Source organism: Lissotriton helveticus, chromosome 8 (assembly GCF_964261635.1).
Source record: "Lissotriton helveticus chromosome 8, aLisHel1.1, whole genome shotgun sequence".
NCBI lineage: Eukaryota > Metazoa > Chordata > Amphibia > Caudata > Salamandridae > Lissotriton > Lissotriton helveticus.
The window spans coordinates 1,359,917,946-1,359,943,090 of record NC_136069.1 but is presented as its reverse complement, the minus strand read 5'-3'; the positions used below and the strand labels follow the sequence as shown (position 1 = coordinate 1,359,943,090).

General features: G+C 44.9%; 1 protein-coding gene across 2 annotated transcripts in view; it reads left to right on the top strand.

Annotated features, from left to right (window-relative positions):
* The first annotated feature begins 5,428 nt into the window (after nt 1-5,428).
* The window catches only part of CADM2 (cell adhesion molecule 2), a 1,787,353-nt gene continuing 1,767,636 nt past the window's right edge, over nt 5,429-25,145 (top strand). For both annotated transcript variants that reach the window (XM_078658341.1, XM_078658340.1), the window contains exon 1: nt 5,429-8,474. In XM_078658341.1, coding sequence (XP_078514467.1) covers nt 8,414-8,474 — 61 coding nt within the window. In that variant the 5' untranslated portion in view covers nt 5,429-8,413. The remainder of the gene's footprint in view (nt 8,475-25,145) is intronic.

Genomic DNA, 25,145 nt, shown 5'->3' with positions numbered 1-25,145 from the left:
AGTTACTGGGGACAAGTGGCATGTTGGGGGGCGGTACGAAGGAACGACGTGTGTGGCGCCATTCTGTATATGAGGCGATGGCGACATCCGTAGGCGAACTATTGGCGAGCGGGGCAAGCGGTGCGTGCGGGCTCAAAGGGGTCTGGGGTGCAGGTTGCGGGAGCGGGCAGGCAGTGAGGAAAGGTGGGCTATGGCACTGCTGGACGGACACTCGAATGCGGGGTGGGATTTCCGTGGGCAGACGGGCATTTGTGCGGGTACGGAGGCCGGCGTATTGTTCGGGTAGCTCACGGTGTGTTCCAGGGGGCCTGTGCTGCGGGCGGTTTCCGGTCAGTTCCGATCCCGGGTGACGGTGTATCATGACATTCTGAGCAGCTCGCAGCTCTTTCGTACCCTGTTGGAGGGGTACCGTTTTGACGGGGCGAATTCGGGGACAAAGCATGGCCCAGGGGCTATAGGTGGCCTTTAGAGGTAGTTGAGAGTATGAGCAGTGTTTGACAGTTGGTAGAGAGTGCTAGTTTAGTGTTAGAGGTATACTTGAATAGAGTAGAGGGGATTGAGTGGGAGGCGATAGTAGTTAGTGAGTAGTGTAGATTAGTAGAGAGTAGTATAGCGTGGGTAGTGGATAGGGCGGAGACGAATTGTAGGATGTGCAAGGTCATTGGTGGCGTGTAATTAGGCGGTAGGGAGTGGAATTCTGTGGCGTTGGCAGGTTGGAGCATTCCATGTTTGGAATGCAACACCATCATTCGTAGAATAAAGAATGTAGAGGGGATTCTGTAGGGACCTCTACATGGTTTTGAAAATGCACTGTCTCTTTTGCAGTTTTTCCCACCTCTTAGTTTTGACCCAATCACCCACAACAAGGTTGTCCACCCTTGTGACATGCCTTTTATCAAAATTTCTTTTGTACACTTGTTGTGCCTTAATGGTGTTTTCTTTGACATTCTTTGGTGACCATTGAACGTATTTTGTCCTCTCCATCCACTGCTTCTTTACAGGCGTGTTGTGGATTATTCTGTTTTGTGATGCGGATTTATAGGGTGTGGGTTGGAATTATGTGGCATGGCATGGAGTGGCATGGTGGAACTGTGTGTAAATCTTAAGAAAGTGAGTATCATTCCTGGTTGTTGGGCCCCTTGTGCTCTGTTTGCTATGCCACATGGTTTTGACGCCAACCCCCTTGTTACTTTAAAGGTGTAATATCCACGCAAGTTTGGGTAACAGGTAGATTTCTTTAACATAAGAACAGGGATGCTGCTTGGGCGAATTTAAAACTCTGGTCTGAGAGATGGAAGTATTTAGCAATAGAGGAGTCCTCAGCCAGGGGGCATGTTGTGTTGGGGGCAAACCTCAGCGCAAGACGGCTGATTTGTGGCGCCCAGGAAATGGGTTGTCTGTTGGCCATAGCTTTGGGGTTTAGCTTCGTATGATACTTACTTAAACAGGACGTGTATATTGTTTCATAATGAGTATTTCAGGTCCTCTCGGTTCCTTTTGGCAATTTTAGTGGAATCTGGCGCTAGGTCACGGTCGATCTATGGACTACAAGAACCCTTCACTAGAATGCCCTTTGTATAGTGTGCAGTATGGGATGCAATAGTTATTGTAGGTGGATTCAACAATCACACGGCGCTTCGGCATTCTTAGGCACCTGGCACGCTAAACACTGGGAAAGGCTCCGTGTCAGGCCTTTAGCCCTGTAAAAAGGAGGCTTGGAGTCATTGTGTCAGACTGAATTCCTGTTTCTGTGTTTTAGAATTCTAGAGTTGCTTCAGAATCTTTTATACCATATACTTGTATTGGGATATTACAGACTCAAATGGAACGCACTATATTAATTACTAAGATTAAAGCTTCCATTTGTCACTGGCCAGACATGTGACTGTCTTTGCCTCAGCGTTACTTGCCTTTCAGACGTACTTGTCATTCTTAAAATCTAGCCTTTCTTGCTGGGCAACCCGCTTGGAGGTGCGTCGTGGGGGCGAGCAGTTTTGGTGGCGGTGGGGATTTGCATGGCGGACAGGCTCTGACATGGTGACACCTGATCTGGATGACTACTTTCTGGTGGGACGGTTTGACGGACTGCCAGCGGCAGCTGGTCGGTTTTACGGGCCTCGTGGCTTGCCGGGGGATGCCCCTGGCGCCAGAGAAGACGTGCGGTCCCAGACGGTGCTGTCCTCGCTTGTTGTTGAGCTCGACTCCGGGCCATGGAACCACGCCTGCCGGGGCGTGGGGGGCTGCATGGTTGGTGTGGGGGATGACGGCGCTGCATATGGGATGTTCGATTTCGGGTGCGCGGTGTGTGACATTCAGTGCTTTTGCAGTGGGTTTTCCTGGTGGACAGGCTCTGACGGTGGCGCACTAGCTGGTGACTTCTCTCTGGTGGGGCGGCCGGGTTTGACGGACTGCCAGCGGCAGCTGGTCGGTTTTACGGGCCTCGTGGCTTGCCGGGGGATGCCCCTGGCGCCAGAGAAGTCGTGCGGTCCCAGACGGTGCTGTCCTCGCTTGTGGTTGAGCTCGACTCCGGGCCATGGAACCACGCCGGCCTGAGGCGTGGGGGCTACGTGGTTGGCGTGGGGGGCGACGGCGCTGCATATGGGTTGTTCGGTTTCGGGTGCGCGGTGTGTGACATTCAGTGCTTTGTAGTGGGTTTCCTGGCGGACAGGCTCTGGCGGTGGGGCACTATCTGGTGACTTCTTTCTGGTGGGACGGCCGGGTTTCGACAGACTGCCATCGGAGCTGGACGGTTACGGGCCTTGAGGTTCACCTGGGGGTGCCCAGGGCACCAGAGAGGAAGCACGGTCCCAGTTCGGTGCTGTCAGTCGTCGGTACAGAGCGCGACTCCGTGGCCATGGAAGCACGTCTGCCGGAGCTAGGACCGCGGCGGTAGGGGGCAGAGAGGCAGGGGTGTGGTAGCGTCAGCAGGAGCAGGGGGAGTCGACGCAGGTCGGTGGGGGTCTTGTCGACTGTCGGATTTTAGGTCAAGATGAGTTTTGGAGAGTACGGCGGTTTTGACAGGATGGAACACCCGGAGATGGGGTATGGGGCAGTGTATTTTCGGGGGGACGGGGGTACACCTGTCCGCACAGAGCGGATCTGTAGGTGGTACACTTGCTGGAGGCTCTGGAGCAAGGCATTGGTGGGGCACGGGTGACCGAAAGTGCAAGAGTCCTAGGGTGGGTCGAGAGCCATTAGCACGTCCCTCGAGTGGCGGTTTTTCCTAATATATGTGGGAAGTGTAGGAGATCTGTTTGAATTATCGGGGGGTAGGTCAAGCACAAGAAAGCGTGTAACCAGGTGGAGAGGCAAATTGACGTTTTTCTAATTGTTTACTGTTTTGCGGATTGGGGGAACCAGTTTAGGGGAGGGGGTGGGGGGGGTGTCAGGAAATTACATATTTAGTGAGGCCTAGTTTTGTGCGGCGCAGGCCAAGGGTTTTCATTGTGTAGGATGCACCTGCTTCCAATAAAGCGGCCTTTATCACACCTAATTTTGGGTCTCTGGTCGGTGTTTTGCCTCCCCCCCCTTCCCCGATGGGCCCTAATAGGGCTTTGGGGGGGGGGGGGGCGGCCGACCTGCGGGAGGCCTGCCCCACCTGGGGAGTTTTGGGGCCAGGGAAGGGGGGTGTAGTGCCAGCACCGTTCGTGGGCTGGTTTTTGGGCAGGTTGGTAGCCTTGGGCTGGGGACGGGGCATTTTTGGGCTGCTTTTGGGCTGGTGCCCATTAAAACCGGCCATTTCGTGTCTGCAGGCCACCATTTCGTTGGTGTCACAGCTGCTGGGCGGGGGTGGAGGACAAGATTATTTTCCCTCCCTCCCTCCCTGGTGTTTTTTGGACAGTGAAAGGGGGGGGCCCAAGGGCGAGGTGAACCCCCTTTTTTCGGAGTGGTTTGGGTTTTTTGTTGGGGGGTTTCGGGGGAGTGTGGAGGGTTTTATTGGGGGCCGGTGCAATAGGGTCTGTTTGATGGTTGTGGGGTTCATCGTGTCGCTGGAGCAGGTGTGGATGTGATTTCTGCCTCTGGGGGCAGTTTTTCCTAATATATGTGGGAAGTGTAGGAGATCTGTTTGGATTATCGGGGGTAGGTCAAGCACAAGAAAGTGTGTAGCCAGGTGGAGAGGCAAATTGACGTTTTGCTAATTGTTTACTGTTTTGCGGATTGGGGGAACCAGTTTAGGGGAGGGGGTGGGGTGTGTCAGGAAATTACATATTTAGTGAGGCCTAGTTTTGTGCGGCGCAGGCCAAGGGTTTTCATTGTGTAGGATGCACCTGCTTCCAATAAAGCGGACTTTATCACACCTAATTTTGAGTCTCTGGTCGGTGTTTTGCCTCCCCCCCTTCCCCGATGGGCCCCAATAGGGCTTTGGGGGTGGGGGGGCGGCCGACCAGCGGGCCTGCCCCACCTGGGGAGTTTTGGGGCCGGGGAAGGGGGGTGTAGTGCCAGCACCGTCCGTGGGCTGGTTTTTGGGCAGGTTGGTAGCCTTGGGCTGGGGGCGGGGCATTTTTGGCTGCTTTTGGGCTGGTGCCCATTAAAACCGGCCATTTCGTGTCTGCAGGCCACCATTTCGTTGGTGTCACAGCTGCCGGGCGGGGGGTGGCGGACAAGATTATTTTCCCTCCCTCCCTCGTGTTTTTTGGACAGTGAAACGGGGGCGGCCCAAGGGCGAGGTGAACCCCCTTTTTTCGGAGTGGTTTGGGTTTTTTGTTGGGGGGTTTCGGGGGAGTGTGGAGGGTTTTATTGGGGGCCGGTGCAATAGGGTCTGTTTGATGGTTGTGGGGTTCGTCGTGTCGCTGGAGCAGGTGTGGATGTGATTTCTGCCTCTGGGGGGCCGTTTTTCCTAATATATGTGGGAAGTGTAGGAGATCTGTTTGGTTTATCGGGGGTAGGTTAAGCACAAGAAAGTGTGTAGCCAGGTGGAGAGGCAAATTGACGTTTTGCTAATTGTTTACTGTTTTGCGGATTGGGGGAACCAGTTTAGGGGAGGGGGTGGGGGTGTGTCAGGAAATTACATATTTAGTGAGGCCTAGTTTTGTGCGGCGCAGGCCAAGGGTTTTCATTGTGTAGGATGCACCTGCTTCCAATAAAGCGGCCTTTATCACACCTAATTTTGAGCCTCTGGTCGGTGTTTTGCCTCCCCCCCCCCCCTTCCCCGATGGGCCCCAAATAGCATCACCATGAAAACTATCATCAAGATTACTATCAATATGGTATAATTCATTGGACTGAATATATGTTCATATTAAATGATGTTGTGCTTTAAGGTGTTGTTCCCCATTGGTATTAATTTGGTGAGCTTATAAACACTGTATTTTTTGTGCATTTGAACACGTGCTGGTGGCCAGGCCTCACTGTGCATGGCCTTTGCCCCATGCATAGTGGGGGTGTCTAGGGGGCTTGACTACTAGCCAGGCACTGCACAAAAGCCCCACATATGATGTTGCAAAGTCAGGGCGGTATTAGAGCCAAAAGGGCAGATTTGGAGTTTGGAGGATGGGAACTCCATCACAAATTAGATGGATATCCCAAACACCTTATTAGAAGTACGTAATAAGGCAGAGAGCATATCAGTCACTTTTGTGACAAATTACCAGTCTGCCAAACCCTAAATCAGGCCAAAATCTTTTATTAAGTTTTGTGGTAAGTTCTCAAAAGATCCATTTGCTTGTGTGGTGTGTTTTAGATGTTACTTTTTTTTTCTTTTTTACTATATTTTAGCACCACTGTTGTAGGAACATCCACTTGCATTGTAAACAACATTTATTTATGCGATTCTTTATAAAGTTGTTACTTCTTCTTATTTCCCATCTGTGATTTTGTTCTGTACATCATGTTTACTTTGCACTTCGGGCAAAGGTTTTCAGTTGCGGATTAATCTTGTAATCTGTCTGCAATAAAACATATTTCTGAAAATGTGTGTTGTTTTGTGTTTTATCTTTTCCACCTGAAACAAGTTCCAAAAGAGACAGACCACTCTGTCATCCACTGAAATTCTAATCACCAAGTTTGGAAGTGACCCCTCCTTGTGCTGGGTTTGTTTTGTTTTTCTTCAGGGGGATGAGTGAAAAACTCTGGACAATAGAATCGCTAGTGTGCTTCTCCAGTTTCACACTATCCCCAGTATAAATCACTTATTTTTGTGAAGCAGGTTATGGTCCTGAAATCCCCTCTTCGTATATCTCTTCAAGGGCTAAGTTTTCAAATGTTACCGTAACTATTAATAGGACCGGCAATAGCGTCTTGCTTTTCCCAAAATCGCTCATGTTGCTATGCAACAGGCACTTGTTGATGCAGTGCCAGGAAACAAGAATTGTCAGCTAATCAAAATCTCAGAATGGCATTAAAATTGCCAAAAGTCTGTGGGTTTTGTTCTCTGTCTGCAGACTTCAGAAGTAGCAACACCCACCGCCCCTCACCCCCGTCGTCGCAAGAAATGGGAATTGGGTTTGTAAAATTTGGATTTCACTAGAAACACACCTTTAGACCACCATCAGACCCATCCCACTCCTAACTGTAAAATCTAATGTGGAAAAATGCAGTTCTTCATTTTTAAAAAGGTGGCCAAACGTTTCTGAGGTTTGCAGATTTTAAATCGAGCCCAATGAGTCATGAAGCATTTTAAATTACAAGTTGGTCCTCAAATTCTCTATAGAATAGCCAAAATGCGACAGGGGGTGCAAATGGGTTCATGAGTTTCATGGAGTCCACAATCTCAGTTTTAAATCTATGAACTTCATTCAGGGCATGTTCTCGGGCATGAGGGCCCCTCACTCTTCGTACAGAAACTTATTTTTTCTTTTTTGGGGGTTTCGGGATTTTAGGATTTAGGAATGGAGGGCATGACGTGCTCAATGTGCCCCCCAAGTGGATTTCTTTTTTTTCCAGGACGTGGTGCTCGTGCCCACTTCTTGCAATGGTGGTCACAAGAGACATGTTTATCAATTGTAGAAAAACTAAAGAATGAGTTAAAAAAAATGCAACGTATGAAATCGCAAGTGTCTTGTTATGTGCAGTGAGCACATAATAACCCTCAACGATATATACCAGAATATGAATGCATAGTCTTGAGATTCAATAAAAAGATATCTGCAACAAACACACTAATACAGTTAACGTGTTAACTGCAATATGAACCTGAGACCTGCAAGTGAAATCCAGTGCTCTGTAGCAGGTGCACCAACTCGCTGTACTATTTTTCGTCCTTATGACCAGCAGGTCACACACGTCTGCAGATGGTGTTTAAAATCTTGAGCTATAACCCCTGCGTTGTATCCATAAGGTTGATGGATACATAGATCTATCTGCTGAAGATGCCTTAACAGCTAAACTGTATTAAAACTTGATCGGACCACTGGTAATAAACTAACCAAACGCAGCTTTCCTTTCGTATTTTTTCCTTGTGGTCACCATGTGTGCGGGCCCAGTGTGGATATCGTTTCCAGCTCTGTTGATACGTCTTCACTCATAATTACACTTTCGTATGCAGGTGGCTGCCCCAACTTCAGTAGCGAAGGATGAACCAACTGGATTAGCATCGCCACTCGCACAACTTCCACTCGCAGTTCGAAATCATATCGGATCGGAACAATTACCGTTCCTCGTGCATCTTCTTCAAAAGCCTTCGGCCAGTCAGCAACGAGGCATCGAGGCTGGGTCGTGACGTTTGGCAGCTAAGTGCGCCTGCAGGGCCATCGCGACCCCAACTGCCAAATGCTCATTTGCATAAATCTGGTCTCCCGGAAAGATCGCTTGACGAGCGTTGCAGCACAAACACGGAGCACAGCGCGCGGGCGGGAAAAAGCCCAGAACCCTCCTTAGTGCGCTGTCAGCTGGCTGGACGCCATCCGGGCCTGCAGGCGGAGCGGCAAGGATGAGCACTCGGGCAGGGCAGAGATAGAAAGTCGCGTGGCCGCCCAGCTCACCCCTAAGGGGAAAGTGAAGGAGAAACCGGAGGGACACCTTGAGACTCAGCCTGCTTTATTCCCTTACACCGGAGTCCACCCCTTGCCCTTCGCGATTGGCTCAACCCCCGTTTGAGAGCGGCGGCGATTGGCTGCCTGCCTTGTCGCTCTCTGGAGGCGTGTGCGGAGGGCCGGACGGTTTTCAGTTGGTCGCCCCGGTGTCTGAGGGTTCGGAGATAGCGGAGCGCGCCTTCAGCACCCAGCGCGAGACAGCAGCCCCCGAGCAGAGGCTCAGGAGCCCAGTGTAACACGCTCGAGCCGCCCACTATCAGGTGCAGGACAGGCGGGACCGTGGACGAACATCCGCCTGCGTGCACAGAGAGAGGAGCGCGCTGCTAGCCGTCTCCAGAGGAGCACCCTGGACAGCTCCCCACGCAACTGCGGGCTTTCACTAGTGGATATATCGCGTCGTCGCCCCGGGACAGGAGAGCCGGCGGCAGCCGCGGCCACGAGACATGCATCCTCACTCAAGAGCTCTGCTGTGCATCTACACCATGTGGGGGATCCTCGGACCAGGTAAACCTGAAACAACTTCAGATGCCCTTTTGTGCAGTAAGCCCCCCCCCCGTATGCAATAAGGAACTTGCCTTGGTACAATTATGACGCGACACCCTCGTGTACCAGGCAACACCTCAGTGGGCAATAATGACCCCCATGTACAATGATGACCTCTGGGTTCAACAGTGAGCCGTGTATGCAAATGTTACTTTCACGTGAGAGACCATTAATCGGACACCTCTACGCCTTGTGGCAGAAAAGGTGCCCAAAGACCACGATCTGTGCGTGGTGGAGATTACCTCCTGGTCACATCTGTCCTGGGCAACGCATCTGTTCCTTGCTTTTATTGCCTTGAATTCGTGCTCCCACTTTTCACATTCATAGCAGGCTCTGGAAGGCGATTGTCTTGTTATTCTGTTTAAATGATGTGTTTCTTTCCGCCCACCTCCAGCCCGACTGATGTTCTGAGGGCTTCGCTCTGCGGTAGTGTGCTGTAGCCCCTCAGACACCCTGGTAATGCTGACAGTACGGGTGGCGCAGGCTGTACTAAGTGCATGCCACCGGAGCCGCCTCTCCCTGGGGCTGGGAGGGATGCCACCCCCTCCCCCTCCTCTGTTGATCTCTGCCCTGGGTTGGAAGTTGTCAGGCTGTGGGGCTCGAGCACTGGATGCCGCCTGGTTACAGAGATGCTCTCATTCATGGTCTGTTGATGGGTATATTGAAAAGCTGCAGCCCCCTAAATAAAATCATAATAATCTGGTCTCGCTCCTGTTCAGCGCCCCTTTTGTTGCATCAGTATTCCTGTGTGGAGTGTTCTTTGACCTAATAGCAGCAGTTTACACAATCTGTCTCTAGCTGGTCGCCCCCTCCCCTTCTGCCTCCCATGTTCATATTTGCAGAGATTGTTCTAAATTAATCTTCTATCTCCTAGCCCTCTGCGGGTGTGGAATGGGGTGGTGAGCGGGGCCGTACGTGGCGATGACAGGTCTTATTAACATTGGTCCCGGGGTTAGCTGTGCAGATTCCTCTTTCATAAATATGTATTTTTCGGGCACGTTGCGCTCGGAGTTGCTGAGAGGTTCTCCCTGGGGTGGTCAGCGAGAAGGGGGCGAGGCGAAGACCTCGCAGCGATAGCCGTGTCCCTGGGTGCTGCAGACGGAACACACGGCGACCTTGTGGGGGTCATCGCCCCGTCTGCAGTGCTGTAAAGTTCACCTATCCCTGCGTGCTGTGGGTGCACTGCGAGGGGAAGGAGTGTGGGCTCAGTGACAGAGCACTGACGCGCTAAATATCCCTGTCATGGCATCGTTCTGTCTGGGCACAGGGGTGGGGAGCTGTGCTTTGGTAGGGCCATCCGTGAGCACACGGTTTGATCTCACCTGGCCTCCCACACAGACCTTTTTATATGACTGCCCATTTAGTCCCCCGCCCCAGATGTTTAGAGAGACGTTCTTCGAACTGCCCCTGCGAGTCCACTTCGCAGAAAGCACATTTTCATTTCCTTTTCTAGTTTCCAAGTGCTGTAAGGATTGCTTCCTGCGGGATTATTTATTCTGAAGATGCAGTGCTGGAATGTCAGCCGCATCTTTGTCGGAAGTACCAAGCGCGCGGCTGAAATAGCGATGCATTACATGGGGGGTAGGTGCATTGGCGCAGCAGGCGGAGTGACATCGGAGCTAAGAGCTTTGGGCAGGCCATTGAGCCCAATGATTGCTGTATTTTACTACCCCCACAGCAGTGAATTGGGCCCTTTTCCCTGCGTGCACCTTGGCCGGTGGCATCCTTGCTACGATAGTGATGAGTTCTCTCCTCACCTGGGGAGACGAGGCGAGGCGGTCCTGGTGTGGGAGGAACATGGGAGGTGGTCCTAGCCGGCTGCTGGGGGTGGGATGGATGGCAGCGCAAACACGCCTCGAAGAGAGCATAGACTAGTAGGAAGGTGGCAGGCACTGCATCGCCCATATCTGTGTGAGAGCACAGACCAGGTGTGGGTCGGGCAGGCACAAGAGAAGTCTCCCGCAGGGTGTAGCATGGTAGAGTCCACACAGTGTGTGAAAGCACGGAAGGGGGTGGGGGGAGTACAGGCATGCCGGACTGCCTCGTGGTTCCAAGGTGAGCAGAGACGCATGGGACTTGACACATCCCCTCCACATCACCTAGAGAGCTACCACACCTAAACTAGTCCACACGTCTGACGTGTGTGTGGGGTTGGGGCCGGGGCAGGCGGGGCGGGGGTAATGTGTGCCTGCCCTGGATGGGTGTATGCAGATTTGGCTTCTGATACCATAGCCAGCAGAGATCAGAAAAGCTTTTCGTCCTTACAAAGCACAGCCTGGAAAGCTGAGCAGCTTTACCCTTTGATCCCCTTGAGATGATTCCACAAATGTGTGATCTTGTGCGTATGTCTATTCCGGATGCAAAGCTAGCTTCCCACCGTGTACAGTTGCATATAAAGTATAGGGTATGTCACAGTGTTCGTGATACAGAGAACGTCCCCTGCGCTCTCTGGTGCAGACGTTTCCTGTGATGCCCACTGGTGTCAATTGCTCAATTTTGAACTAGAACTCCACCCTTTCTCCAGGAGGAGATCTGTGAGTGTACTACACGCTCGAGCTGTTCGTCTGTGGCTCTTGTGTCTGGGAATAGTCATTCTACTCAGGAGTAGTCTGCACTCCGCCTCGTCTTCGTTTGCTCCTACTTCGGCGTGAAGCAGTATCGGGAATCATTCTGTTTCCCAGTGGTCGTCTCCTCGGTTTTCGTTGTGCCACGCAGCAAGTAATTGTCGGAAGCGCGAGGTGTTTGAGTTAGCAGAATGGCAATCTTCTCGCTCTTGTTTCCAAACCTCGCGGCCCTCCTCTGCGAAGCCATTAACGTACATTTACAAAACCCTCCGTCTTTTCACCGAGCCGCCTGTTAACAGCCTCTCGCTGCCTGCACTCAAGCATCGGGTTAGTTCAGCATTGCTAGCGCGCTGTTAAAAAAACAAGTCTCGCGATGGCCTTGAAAACTTCCTGTGATTGTAAAGGGTACCGGGCTTGGCAGGATGCCAGCCCGTGGGACTCCCTCCCTCGAGGGCATCCTCTGCCAGCCTCGCGCAAACCCTCGGCGCTCACAATCCAATAATCTGCGCGGCGGCTGGGATGTACCGCCGCCTCAGCTGCCCTCTCTTCCCTCATGGCGCGAGCTCTGAGGTCAGGGCGAGGAGGGAGGGAGGGATGGAGGGATGAGTGGCATCCGCAGACAGCCCTGCCCTGACCCCGGAGGCTGCCTGAATGAAGGACAGCTGCACCCCCCGGGCTGTCTCCTCTGTGTACTCCGCGTCTCGTGCACGTCGGATGTCACATCGACATTCAGCACTGAAGGGTGAACAGTGCACCGGCCCCATACAATAGGCGGCTGCGCTCTAATTTAAGACTGTTTTTCTGTTCATGGCTCACATTATGGAGTAAGTAAGAGGTGAGTTGGTTCCTGCTCAGAATTGCAGTTGCTGCAGCCCCCTGCTGTGTGGTAATGCAAATGACATCTAGATGCTTTCATTGCATACTTCTCTGAACCCTTGGACTTCGTGTGCCCATACCAATCTAAAGGACAGCGTGCCAGTGGCCTATTAATGGGATTTAGGGGTGTTTATCATCGGAACCCGGCTTTGAAAACCCCAAAAGTGTAAAATTAATTATTACCACGTTCATTATGGTATCCTGGAAGCCGAGATCCACACTGAAGGGCTTTACGATTTTTCATGTCACAAATCCGCAGTTAAATTGGCGAGGTAAATAAAGCTCGTGAAATTGTAACACTAGGGTAAACAAAGTCAGTTGAGCATTGAGGCAGGGAGTCATCTGGCAAGGCGGCCTTTTACTAAAACGCTGCCATTTGACGTTAGCGGTTCTTCATGCTACTGCCTTAAAAAATTCCTATTTTTTGGAAACGAACGCAGAGTTTCCCGTAATTCAACTCGCATAAAACACTGCACGAGGCCTGCCTCGAGAACAAGGGCTAATAAATATTCTCGGAGGCCGACTGGCTGAAGTCCGTCTTCGAAAGGGCATTAGCTGCCAGAACAGTTACCCGGGAAACTAAGTGTGAAATCGCTGAGCAGTAAGAAATGGGTTTTTATGTGTTTCTAAAGGAAGTAATGGTTACTGGGCGAGGTATTCCATCTCCAATAACTCGCGGATTAGCAGAAAGTGGCGCTCCTCGGTACTAGGCCATGACTTATAGGACACACACGGCCAGTGCACCGCCTGGCATTGCTCACACTCGCCCCTTTCCTTGGCAGCCAGCGAGCCACTGAACGAGAACCAAAATTGCATTCCATTTCGTGCCCTGCATGGGGAAGAAGGCGAGAAAAGCTCTCACACGCTTTTAGGCGTGTTATCGCACATATAGGTCTTTTTTAAAGCGATGCAACATTTCCACACGTGCCCCACGAACATGCAATTTGTCTGACACGTTCAAACGCCGTAGGGGGAAATAACGTTAACTAACCAGTGTGACATGAAGACAATACACGTTAGAAAGTGTTTTAAGGCCAAATGTGTGGTTCCTCAAATCTGCTTTGCCACTGTAACTGCCTCACCTTCCTGTAGTGATGGTACGTTCTTGGATAAACCGGAATTCTCACATTCCCAACGCAAATTGCATCCTTCTGGTCAGAGTGCATTGCATTTAATTTCTTGCTGCTCTTTGGGATGAACAAGAGAACATACCTACCAGGTGTTATGTCTTCTGCGAAATTTAAATACGCGAAGCAATTGACAGGGCTCTTTGTGCTTCTGCCACTGACACTACATGTAAGCTTGTGGCCCATCTGGCATCTTGGCTTCTACTTAGTAACACGTCTCTCCGCATGTCACAACCCTGTCAATTCTCATTTGTTAGCCGCTGTCAACATCTTCATCCTCCTTACTTTTTGTGTGTGCAGTGTGAGCATGTTTCAGCCCAATGTCATTCACCCTTTCTCCCTCCACCTCCTCTAGTCATGTAGCAAGAGTGCCATGGGCCCTAATTCAAGGGGGTAAATACTTCCTTCTCCCCAGGTTGGGTAGTAATGATTGGGGCTTACTGGGCTTCGACCACACTCACCCTACTGCACCAATGATACTCCACCCCTACCATTGGTGTCAGTGCCACACACCTTACTGTGGGAAAAAAAGTTGCCAGTACATGTCGTCACCTACCAAGTAGGACAGGGGGCTGATTTATAGAGCGTAGTTGAGTGTTCAATGAAAAATTCAGAAAGGCATTCATTTCTTCCTGGAAAAACGTTTTAAATTAAGCATTTGATTGATGTGTTGCGCTGGGTACATAAAGAACAACAGGTATTTCAAGGGTTTTTTGTTGTTAAGTATTGTAAAGTAATTGACTTGATTATCATAAAAATGTATTCTGCAATGTACGCGTTAACAGAAATCAGTAATGATGGAGTGTGTGGGTTGGCAGAAATGAAGTAGTGTGCGTGCTCTTGGTGAGTCCTTCAGATGTGCCACCCAACTTTTGGAGTAGTGACGACTGGTGACAATTGTATTGCTTGCTGAGTTTAAGACCTACTGCTATGGACAAGTAGCTTTCTGTTCCATTTATCAACTATTCTGAGGTAACAACTATTTACAAATTTGAGTCCAAGTCCAAACAGGCTGTTTAACCATGCCCAGTTTAATATGGTCAATTTATCATTTATTGGGAGTAAGGCAACGGTATCCACATGTCTAAACTGGGATGACATGGTGAGCACAAAGAACAATGGGTTTAACCCAGATCTCTTGGCTGGGGGGAATGTTTTGATTTGTTCTTCATTCCGTCCATCATTTGTGTGTCTTTTACTTTGTCACCTGCTTCACAGCATAGGCATTTTGGTGGATGACGAGATGTCCAGAGGTCATGTAATTTTATATAATTGTCATTATTAGCATCCTCTTCAGCCTACATCATCGGTATTCTTACTTCTTTGTTGGAAGATGCAGGCAGCTTCAAAGCATTTTACAGACTACTGATATTTAATGCAGTTAGGTCGCAATGTTATATCCTTATCTGATGTCTTACTGCCCATTTGGACAGAAAAAGGAAAATACCAAATTGATATATGCAGCATGGTTATGAGCAGAAGCACTCTGTTGAGGATTATGCTTTCCTCTGGGACCGCATCCATTACTATATATAGTAAAATCATAATATTGTTCAGTACATGTCCCTATTAGTGCTCTCCTGTCTTCACATATCTTGACATGTCCTTTTGGGGGAGAGTGATTCTAGGGTCCTGCTCTCCAGCCTGCTGTGTTTAAATTGGGAAAGAGGGGCTACAGGTAATGTAATCAACAAAAGAAGATTTCAGGCAATAATCTGGGCTGTAGCTTAGAGGATTGACTTTAGAGGTCAAGTGGAAGCAGGCAGTGTGTGCATTAATGCGTTAAGCATCTGTGGGGAAAGGCCTGCTTAAGCATGTAAACAACGTTTTATTTTTAGAGGTCAGTTTGGTAGAAAGAGACAGTGGTGTGGATCCGCAGCACACATGTTGATGGTTTAAAGAGAATTTGCAACAATTCATGAAGCCTGAGGAAATTAATTATGTTTTTTTCTATGTTTCCTCTCATGCTTGTAATGTGTTTTCCCCATTTTATAGTATTGTTATCGCTTTTGTGGTAGTTTTTATATACCGAATAAAGCTTGCTTTGACTTGACTCGAATTATGTTTTGGAGCCGTGAAATCATCTAGGAATGTAGGGGGATAATTTAACCCCTGGTGACCTGGTTAATGCATAAAGAGGATGGACAGGCTAACCAGAGTTACCTGGTTTTTATCAACTTCTACTGAAATCGCTCCTATCACACTAACTTCTTGAGAAGGAGGAGCTTGTCTGTGGTTTTTTGCTTCTTTAAATATTTATAACCACATTTGTCACAGTGTTTTTTTTTGGTTTGTGTTCCATCAACGAGTACACATTATAAAACGTAACCCATTATTGTCCATGCACTTAACTTTTCTGTATAATCTATATGCACGAACAGTATTTGAATTTGGGGAACACAACTCCAAGTCAATTGTACAGTTTTACTTGGTGTAGTATTAAAAACGATACAATTCTCACACGAGCCATACCTCCGCCATGCAGTTTGAATGCACACAATGCTGGCAGACAACTCTTGTTTAATTTAGGGTTACCCTTAGTATTAATTTAATCTAATCTGCTACAATGCAATTATGTTCAATTAAACGTAATTTATTGTGATGTAATTTAGGGCTAGTATTGAAGAAATTAAATACATTTTAATGTAATTAAATTTGACTTATTGTTAGGCATGGTTTTGTCGTAGAGTAAATGTTAGTGATTAGGAGTTTGAATTACTGGAAGGTCATGATGTAATCATCTTTAGTTTTAGAGCTAGGATTTCTAACTAATGTCACGAGGAAGCAATGGTGGCAGTGCAATGAGATGGAGATGCAATGGCATAGAATTTACTTGCTCCATCAGCATTTTTAATGTTTGCAATATTTAAAAAAAACTGCTGACAACATTTATGCCAAGCTGCAAAAAGTATCTTTTTCTGGTCCACGCTGTGATTTAGGCCTAATTTGTGGTAATTCTGTCCATTGGTTTTTGCTCCAACAGAGATCCAGAATTAATATTTGGGTTTAAAATGAATTATTAAAGAGTGACAGTCTCAAAACGTTTAGCTCGTGACTAATATGGACACTACTTGCAACAAAGAATCTGAGGTGTCTGATACATTTAAAGCAGATTCATCAGATGGATTAAACGTTATTGACATTCCAGAAAAATCAATTTCTTGTGACCCATTTTACTCAACAGTATCTAAAGATGTCTAGACTGGCATCGGTCAGGTGTGTATTGATTTGGTGATGTTAGTGTCTTGGTCAATGAAAAGGGAACTTCGTGAAATACATGCTATCGTGTTTATGGTTTAATCTAGGGCCTTATTTTGTTCATACAATTCTTTCATTCCACCACTTTGCCAGAACCGTAGTATGTGCACTGACCTTTTCACAATATTGGTCCCAGAAAATAGTTTCATACTTCTTAGTTCTAATACAGTAATACCCCACAGCTGACTTGTAAATTGATGAAATTCCTATTGTTTTATGCGGAAAATAATGTCACACTACAAGATCAATAATGTCTAGTAATCCAAAGGAACATAATAACAAGGATGTTCAGAACTTTATTGCAATTTTATAAAAATGTTTAAAATGTTTTATACGTCATTTAGCAGCAAAAACCATAATTTGACAATAATATGATGTTTTAGAATTTTGAAACACATTTTTAAAGTGCCTCATGATAAGGACACCGCTATCGGTTTTCAGGTCTAAAATATTTAATACGTTTTTTTAACTTTTGTATATAGTTCACATGGATTCCATATTTGTACTATGATATTGTTATGGTTTTAAATAACTTAAACAATAAAGAGAGAACAAAAATACCCCTTTAATGTGAAACATCGACTAAAACTATTACATTGTATCATTTTTAGCAAGAAAGCAACCAAGCCACTTATTATGAGTTGCACAGTACTGACTGAGTGAGAACCCCTTATCCCTAACTACCAGTACCATGCTGTAACACCCTGCTAGTGCGATACATTTACAAGTTAAACACTGTGGATTGGGGAATAATTGTGTGGACCCACTTTTACCCCAAAAAAACTCACAAAATTCCCGACAGCGTTGCTCCTATTTACAAGTGCTCTAAGCAGGTAGTAAATGGGAAAAGGGGCTTCTGTGCAGGGGTGGGGGGAGGATGCGTGGATGGTCGTGGGGAGTGTAAGAGAGGAAAGGGGAAAAGGTGTCCTTGCAGTGCCCCCCTTTCCAGAAAAGGTGGCTAGGGACTAGGCTTGGCTTTCGTTGCAGCCAAATCCACAAGGGATATTACTTGCCAGTTCAGCCAGTGATATTGGGCAGGGTGTTCCTTCAGCAAGAAAAAACAGGCGCATAAAACACAGAGCTGTTCATGATTGGGTGTCGTGGACTTTCATATTGGAAATGCGCACCACCCAAGTCGTAATGAAGGCCTCAGGGGCTTAGTTGCTCACACCAAAACTCTACAATAACAACAACAAGAACAATAATAATAATAACAATAATAATAATAACAACAATAATAATAATAAGTAATCATAATAATGATATTACCCCCTTGCGCCCTGCGCTAATTCCCCCGCTGTGCGGGCAAATTAATGAGTGAGAGAGGTTCGGATGGCCCCCGGCCATCCTCCGAACACGCCCACCGTGATGCCGGACGGCCTGGGGCAGTCCGCAGTACACAAGGGGTTAATAATATTAGTTATTATTATTGCTGTTATTTTCATTGTCAATTCAAATGTCAGTCGGTGGAAAGACACAATTGGCAGCTGCTGTGTCAAAGACTTGATCCAAACCAAAAAGCCCTTCTTAATCTTCAATTTTTATTTTCTTCTACTTTTGTGACAGTAGTGTGCAGTGTTTTGAGGATGGGAAGCGTTTCCAATTCTAAGGTGACGCTGCATTTCTTGAGTGCACATGTCTGACTACTGAACAACTCAAGTATTTTTGGAAAGCTGGATATGACAGATTTGTAAAATGGTCTATAGCATGGGTTCTCACAAACATTTTCCCAAGGGACAAAAAGTTTGGTCTGTAGTGTGAACAATGGCCACATTGATACCAGCTGGGTGGTGGTCAAGGATGTAGCAGTAGTGGTAAGGTGGGTTTAGGGAAAGTGAAGCATGTATATCTAGTGGCTCACTGCACAATGCGAAACCAGAAAACCTGGGATGAATGCTGGCTTCCCCATTTATTTCACTTTCCCTACTTTTTATTCATTATCACAATAATGAGAACTTTATGATGTGTGCTGTATAAAACCTTCTCCTGTGTTTGATTAGTAAACATATAATATTGTCCATATACAATAGCAACACAGCCCACCCAGAGAGTGCACATAAATGACATGCCTCTTAGTTCACTCTTGACATTGTTCTCAGGGTGGGAAGCATGAATGTTTCTAAATTCATGTTTCAAAACAATCACTTTTTAAAAACAAATTCTCAATGCACTGATATAATCAAATGTACAAAGGTGAAATACCTCTGCATATCATATTATTACGTGTTTGCTGCAAGAATTCTTTAAAAATGAAGGTGTTCCTTAAGTCAAGTGGCAGGACACCCTAGTCACTTCCTTTCTTTAATGTCAATTCAGTTTTAAATAAATGTTTGCCCATTTACTTAACATCTTTTTAATGTAAGTGCGGAGTCGAGTAAACAGGAGCCCAGTGCTGCTGTTTACCAGAGAGCAGTGAAACAAACAAAGGCCTGGGTCCTATCACTACCTGGCCTAGACCACTCTAACTTACTAAACAACAAGATGGCCAGATAGGTTCATTTAACATCTGGCCATCTAGATGTTAAATGCGGACAACTATTCATTGTCCGCTTGTTTGTATATATCACATAAGGACTGGTGTCCTCTAAATGAAGTAATTGGAGGAATTCCACTTTTTATATGGTGTCTATATTGATGTTTTTCATTGATTGTCTGTATCATGTCTTTTTGATTTTTGATTTTTCGAATGTTTATGTATTGATGGTGTAAAAGTGTTACAGTGGTGTTGTTTTTCAGATATAATGAAATGCTATGAAAAGAATATATGTAAATAAGTAAAAGTGATGAAATGAAAATTGTGCCCGCTTAGGATTTTTTGGCTTGGTGTGGTATAAGAGTGTTAAATGAACCTATCTGGCCATCTTGTTGTTTACCAGGGAGCTGCAGGTAAAGGTCAGCAGGGTGGCACTTCTATCACTGGACTCTACAACGAATGTGTGGTAGTTTACCAGTAACCCTAATCTTGTATTTTTCAGCTGAATAACTTCAGTTTGAAAAAAAGACTGCAGAACGCAGTAGAATCTTTTGTATTGTGAGCTGGGCTACTAGTCAGTTTTTGTGTTAAACAAAGGTGTTCAGCAGAATTCACAATCATTTATTCTTGACTTCCAAAATGTTTTTAGCGCTTCATATTAGTAGTCATAAAATCTCTGTATTTGTGCTGTTACCTATTTGCATCGATTTGTGCCGTTCCTATTTGTGCGGTGTTATGTCTTACACCCATTGACTCAGGATTTTCCAGTCTTGATTCTCAAACCGTTTCTGTAATTAGTTCTGCCTAACCCCAGACTGAAGTTTGACTTACTCAAGAGGAAGACATGTTTACTGTCACAAAAATAGGTTGTTTGAATGAGATCTGAGTCTGCATCTTTTAATCCTGAAAATTGATGCAAAAGATATGCATCTATCTGCCACAGACAGTACCACATACAATTTTACAGGCTTTCATATCACTTAAAGGGTTTGTTGTTTATTCCTCTATCCCTGATTCAATAGGTTTCCCCTCCATTCTTGTGTGTCTTATGTTTTGTGCGTTTTTGCTTTACCTTTGTTCAGTTAGATGAGTTGTATCCTTCTACTACTGACGTCATGGGACTATTTTTAATTGTTGTCTTTCATTTTTAATTTAGTACTCTAGTAGACTCCGTGCACTCTTTTCCTCGCTTTGGAAATCCCTATCACCTTCGCTTCTTTAGGACACCAAGCACTGCTCTGGCTCAGTGTCAATCCGGTGATGTGCCAATTGCCGAAAGCTAAGCCTCCGTTTATCAAGCTTTCTCATGCAATGAAACGTTCAAAAGAACAGTATGTGTCTAACTTTCTGAATATATCCGGCATTAGGAGTTTCCTCAAGTTCATATTTGGGTCTATTTTTTGGTACCAATAAAACATTCAAGATTTCCATTTATTTAGGCGAACTTGATTAGCTTCTGCATTATCCTACCTATTAAATGTGAATAATCCCTGATGAAGTGAAAGTGTAGCCTACAAGTCTTAAAACGTCTTGACTTGAGTTCATTCTGTAAAGAATTTGAGCAAAAATAAATGGCCTAAATTAAAATGTAAAACAATGACTAAATTGTTTTATCTATTGACATTGGTACCTGTCTTGTTAGTATACAAATTCTGTAGAGCTTGGAAGGTTATCTAGAATAACCAAGGTCACCATCTATTTTCTTGGTTCATTGTTTGTTAGATGAATGTTGGGCCGTATTGTTCTTATAGACATGCTTTCTTTCCAGAACCTTATGCTTGAGATCATAGAGTAAAACATTTGTGTTTGCAGCACAGTGATATATTAGCATACTGAAAACAGTGGAATGCTCGTCCTTGAAAGGAAACAAAAGAATGATTATAAACTGAAAATCTGAATAAAAACAGTCTTAGAAACATTCATAAAAAAATACAACCCTATTTGACTCTTACCATTGAAAATATGCCTTCATGAAATGTGACTAATCATGTAAACTCTGACAAAATAACAGGATTCATACAAAACCCATTCTGTCTTTTTTAATCAATTGCAATTAAAAATTGCTTTTCATTATTCCTAATACAAGTTTTTAGTCGCTTCTAGAAATTGATATCCTGTTAACTACCTGCACTAGTCATCTCCATTGATTGCTCTACTTCAAAGGCTCCTTATACTAAAGGAATACTTAAACCACAGATTGTCAACCTGAGATTCTTTTTGGAGTGACTGAATCTAGTATCTTCAGCTGCGAAGTGGTAATTATTGTATTTTTATGACTGTTAATGCTGCAAAACATTTCAACGGAATTTGTGAATAAGGACATCACTATGATTGAGAAAACATATCGAAAATAATACATGATGATACCTCGTAAACACATAAGCCTTTCACACATCTATCTATGAACATTATACCCATTTGCTATATTGCCAATATTAAAACGTATATGCCTTTTTTATCATGCTTACTTAAAAGATGAATTTTGACAGTGACTTTAACTGACATTCACAGCAACATGCAGTAATACTATTTTGCACATTTGTGTTTAATTTGAAGATGTATTCCATAGCAAGTATTCATTTGATCTAGCAATATGGGTAAGATAACTGACTATCATGTTCTTATCCAGATCAAATACAGAAATGTAAACTTTTAGCATCTTATTATAAACTCACTGTTATATGGAATGTACTTACTGTTTGAGAACATTTTGGAAGATTTGTTTTAGATATGTAGCTATAGGTAGGTCAGTTGATGGAAAAGCGAACACATTGTGTTTGAAAGGCCAGTTTGTTAGGTTGTCTTCCTAAGTAGATCAAATGCTTCCCACTGTTCTTAAGTTCTGTCAACCATTTCCCGTTAACTTCTATTCTACCGCATATCATTCCATATGCTTTTAAAACCCTAATACTATTTCTCAACTACTATGTGATGTTATGGCTTGTGTATTTGTAAAGCACACTATAACTCATAAGGGTATCCTACTGCTGAGCAGGTGTGTGTGTCTTGCCCTGCCTATGTAGGTTAGTTAGTTGAAAAGCCAGGTCTTCAGATTCTTGCTGAATTCAAGAAGGGAGGAGGCTCTGATGTTGAGAGGGGGATGCTCCATTGTTCCATGCTACAGGAGCGAACTAGGAGAATGCACATCCTCTTGATCTGGTTCTGTATCTGCGTGGGATGTGTACGAGTAGGAGTTCTACACAGCAGGTGTGTCTGTAAGGTTGGTGGCAGGTGATGCAACTGTTCAGGTAGGTGGAGCCTAAGTTGTATAGTGCCCTGAATGTTTGTGTAAGGAGTTTAAAATTAGCATGTTTGTGTATCAGTAGCCAGTGGTGCTCCCTGTAGTGTGGTGTGATGTGAGTTCTGTAGGTGAGATTGAGGATGAGTCTGGCTGCTGGTTTTGGATGGTTTGTAGTCTTCTAGTGAGTTGCTTGGTGATCCCGATGCAGAGGGTGTTCTTGGAGTCTGGCTTGCTGGTGACTAGAGCATGAGTGATCATTTTTTCAGTGTTGCTTGCAAAACATTTGAAGAGCTTCTTCTGTATTTTCAGGGTGTCAGAAAGCAGGATGCAGTGACAGCATTGACTTGTGCGGTCATGTCCATTTTGCTGTTGATGATTTTTCCAAAGTTCCAGGTGTGGGTTCTGGGTGTGGATGTTGGTCAGAGAGTTTGCCCACCTATTAGTTGAAGTCCAGTGGTGAGTTGTTGCCAAGGATCACTAATTATTTTTTGTCAGTGTCGAGCTTGAGATGTTGGCTTTCATTCAGTTAGCGGCTTCAGTCATGCATGTGTTGAACTTGTTTCTTGTGTTTGGAGTCTTGCCCAAGAGGAAGAGTATGAGTTGAATGTTGTCACCAAAGGAGAGGATGTTGATATTGTGTGCATGAATGACGTTTGCCTGAGGGCTTATTTATGCATTGAAGAGGATGGGGCTGAGTGATGAACCCTGAGGCACTATGCAGATGAGTTTGTGGGACTCCAAGAAGTAAGGTGCCAGGCTGACAGCTTGTGGTCTACTACTGCTACAAGTCACATGTAGAGGCTAATCATGTAATGAGTTAAACATTCCAGGAAGGAATATAACTTAATTAACTCTTATGATTTTTTAGTCTTGCATTATGATCTACTGTTTATAAATTACTCACACTCTGCTTAATTCTTTTGCCTTGTTTTCTCTTGATGTAACATACCTTCAATCAGTATTTTTCATCTCTTCCCCCTGGTCAGACAATCCGTCTGTAGATACTTTCCCTCAAAGTTAGTTTGGTGTAGCATACTAGTTTGCATTGCTCTGCGTTTTCTATAACGTCTCATGCAAGTAAGTTTCTGTTATGCGTTTATTTGACCAAATCCCATTTCACAATGCAAAAATAGATTTTAACAATATAATAAATGTTTTCACTTTTTGAGAAACACTAAAAAAGGATTGAACAGTGAAAGTGATATATAGTGAATGAAAATTATGCTTGTGCAATTTTCAAGAATATATACCTGGCTGATAAGGACAATATGGTGTAATAACCAACACCCATAATATGAGTTTCGGAATTCACAATCAAATAAAAAAAAAACTGCCCACATATGTTATTGTCAAAGTTTTGACACCAATGCTTAGTTATTTAGACCAGGGTCATCATTAGGATGAAAACATATATACAGGAGACACCAAATGATTGGGGCAAGAAGTCCCACAATCGAATAAGTATCAATCACTGTTTCATGAAACAACTTCAAAGAAAATTTATCAAGCAGGGGACTGCTACCAGGTATCCCTCAGTTAAGACTGTATCTGTCAATCTAATAAGGCTAATATCTGATTTAAAAGAAAAATTGGGTAAGGATTGATGGCAGGAGCCCAAAAGATCCGATGGATATCAAAACTTCAGAGTTCAGGGATAGTCTCACTTGAAAAGTGTATTTACACCTGTGTGCCCATGAATTTAATAAGTGAAACGCGTATCCTCAGAACCAGATTCCAACCGATGAGAGGATCGGTACTCTATTGGATGCATTTGTCATCTGTAGAATCCATCGTTAACATTGGATGAGATTCAAGCTATAAAGCGCACTTCCCGGGTTCGTCTTCTCCACAGTGTTGTGTTTTCTGTAATCATTTGTATACTTCCTGGAAATACAGTTCAGCAACTGGATCACATTATTCCAAAAACAAGCTTGGTATATGTCACTTTATTTGGTGAATATAGCTCTAGCTGTATTCTTTATTTGGATATTCTCCCTCTGCTTGTTCACAATGTAACTGTATAAATCACTTACAGCTAAGAACTTGTAAAGTACTATATGTTTTCAAAAGAATGTCTTTGTTTATTCTCAAAATAACTAAAAAGTCACCTTTTGCATGGTAGGACTCTGCGGCTTGCTAAACTGAATTTTAGTTCCCACCTCGCATACCATATGACTAGCCTACCCTCTTGTTTTCTTCTAATATTCCAGGCCAAATCTGATCTTTGTGTTCAAGGTCTAAGCCTTTCTCCCAGGCCATCTGGTTTAATCCATGCATATCAGATAATTGCATAATACCACTTTTCAAATGTATTTTCTCAGTAAATATTATTCATCAAGAGAGTTTGTTGCTTTTAATTACATAACAATTCTACTCATTACTACAGATACTCGATCCTTCTGTCCCCTTTATCCAAACATGAGTCACCACCCTGTTGCTTTGCTTTAATGATCTTTCTGTCTAGCACAATATTGAAGGATATTAGTAGACTAATTCATACACAAATAATACATTTTGGTCATTGAGTCATTTGCTGAAAGTAGACTTGCCTTGTAGTGCAACCTGTAGATAAACATTGCTTTTTGTCATTACGTTAAACTGACATTGTTTACAATACTTAAAATATGCCTTTTTATTCTTGACTTCAGGTGGAGCAGGGTTTTGCTGGACCATCGACCATGTCCCAATATTTAAATTCATTTGGTTAAGTGACCACAACATATTGTCTTTTTACACTTCATTTGTTTTAGTTTCTAAATGGGCTGACATTTACTGCTCTCTCTTCTTTCACAATGAATCCATACCTACACGATTTAATAATTCTTCATTTTTTCTCCTTACTTTATTAGTTTCTCATACCCTTCATGATTACAATTCCTTTGTCAATGGTCATAAGAGTGCTTTTTCTACGTCCCCATGCTACTAGGAAGCCTGTCATGGCAAATTAATTTATAAAATGTTATCTACTCTTTATATTTCCACAGTTTCCTTTCAGTAGCAAGTCTTTCCCTCTCCGCTTTCATCAGATATCCATACCATTGCAAGACTTAAAAATGGAGTTTAGAATTTGGCATGTGCTCTTCTATTTTAAAA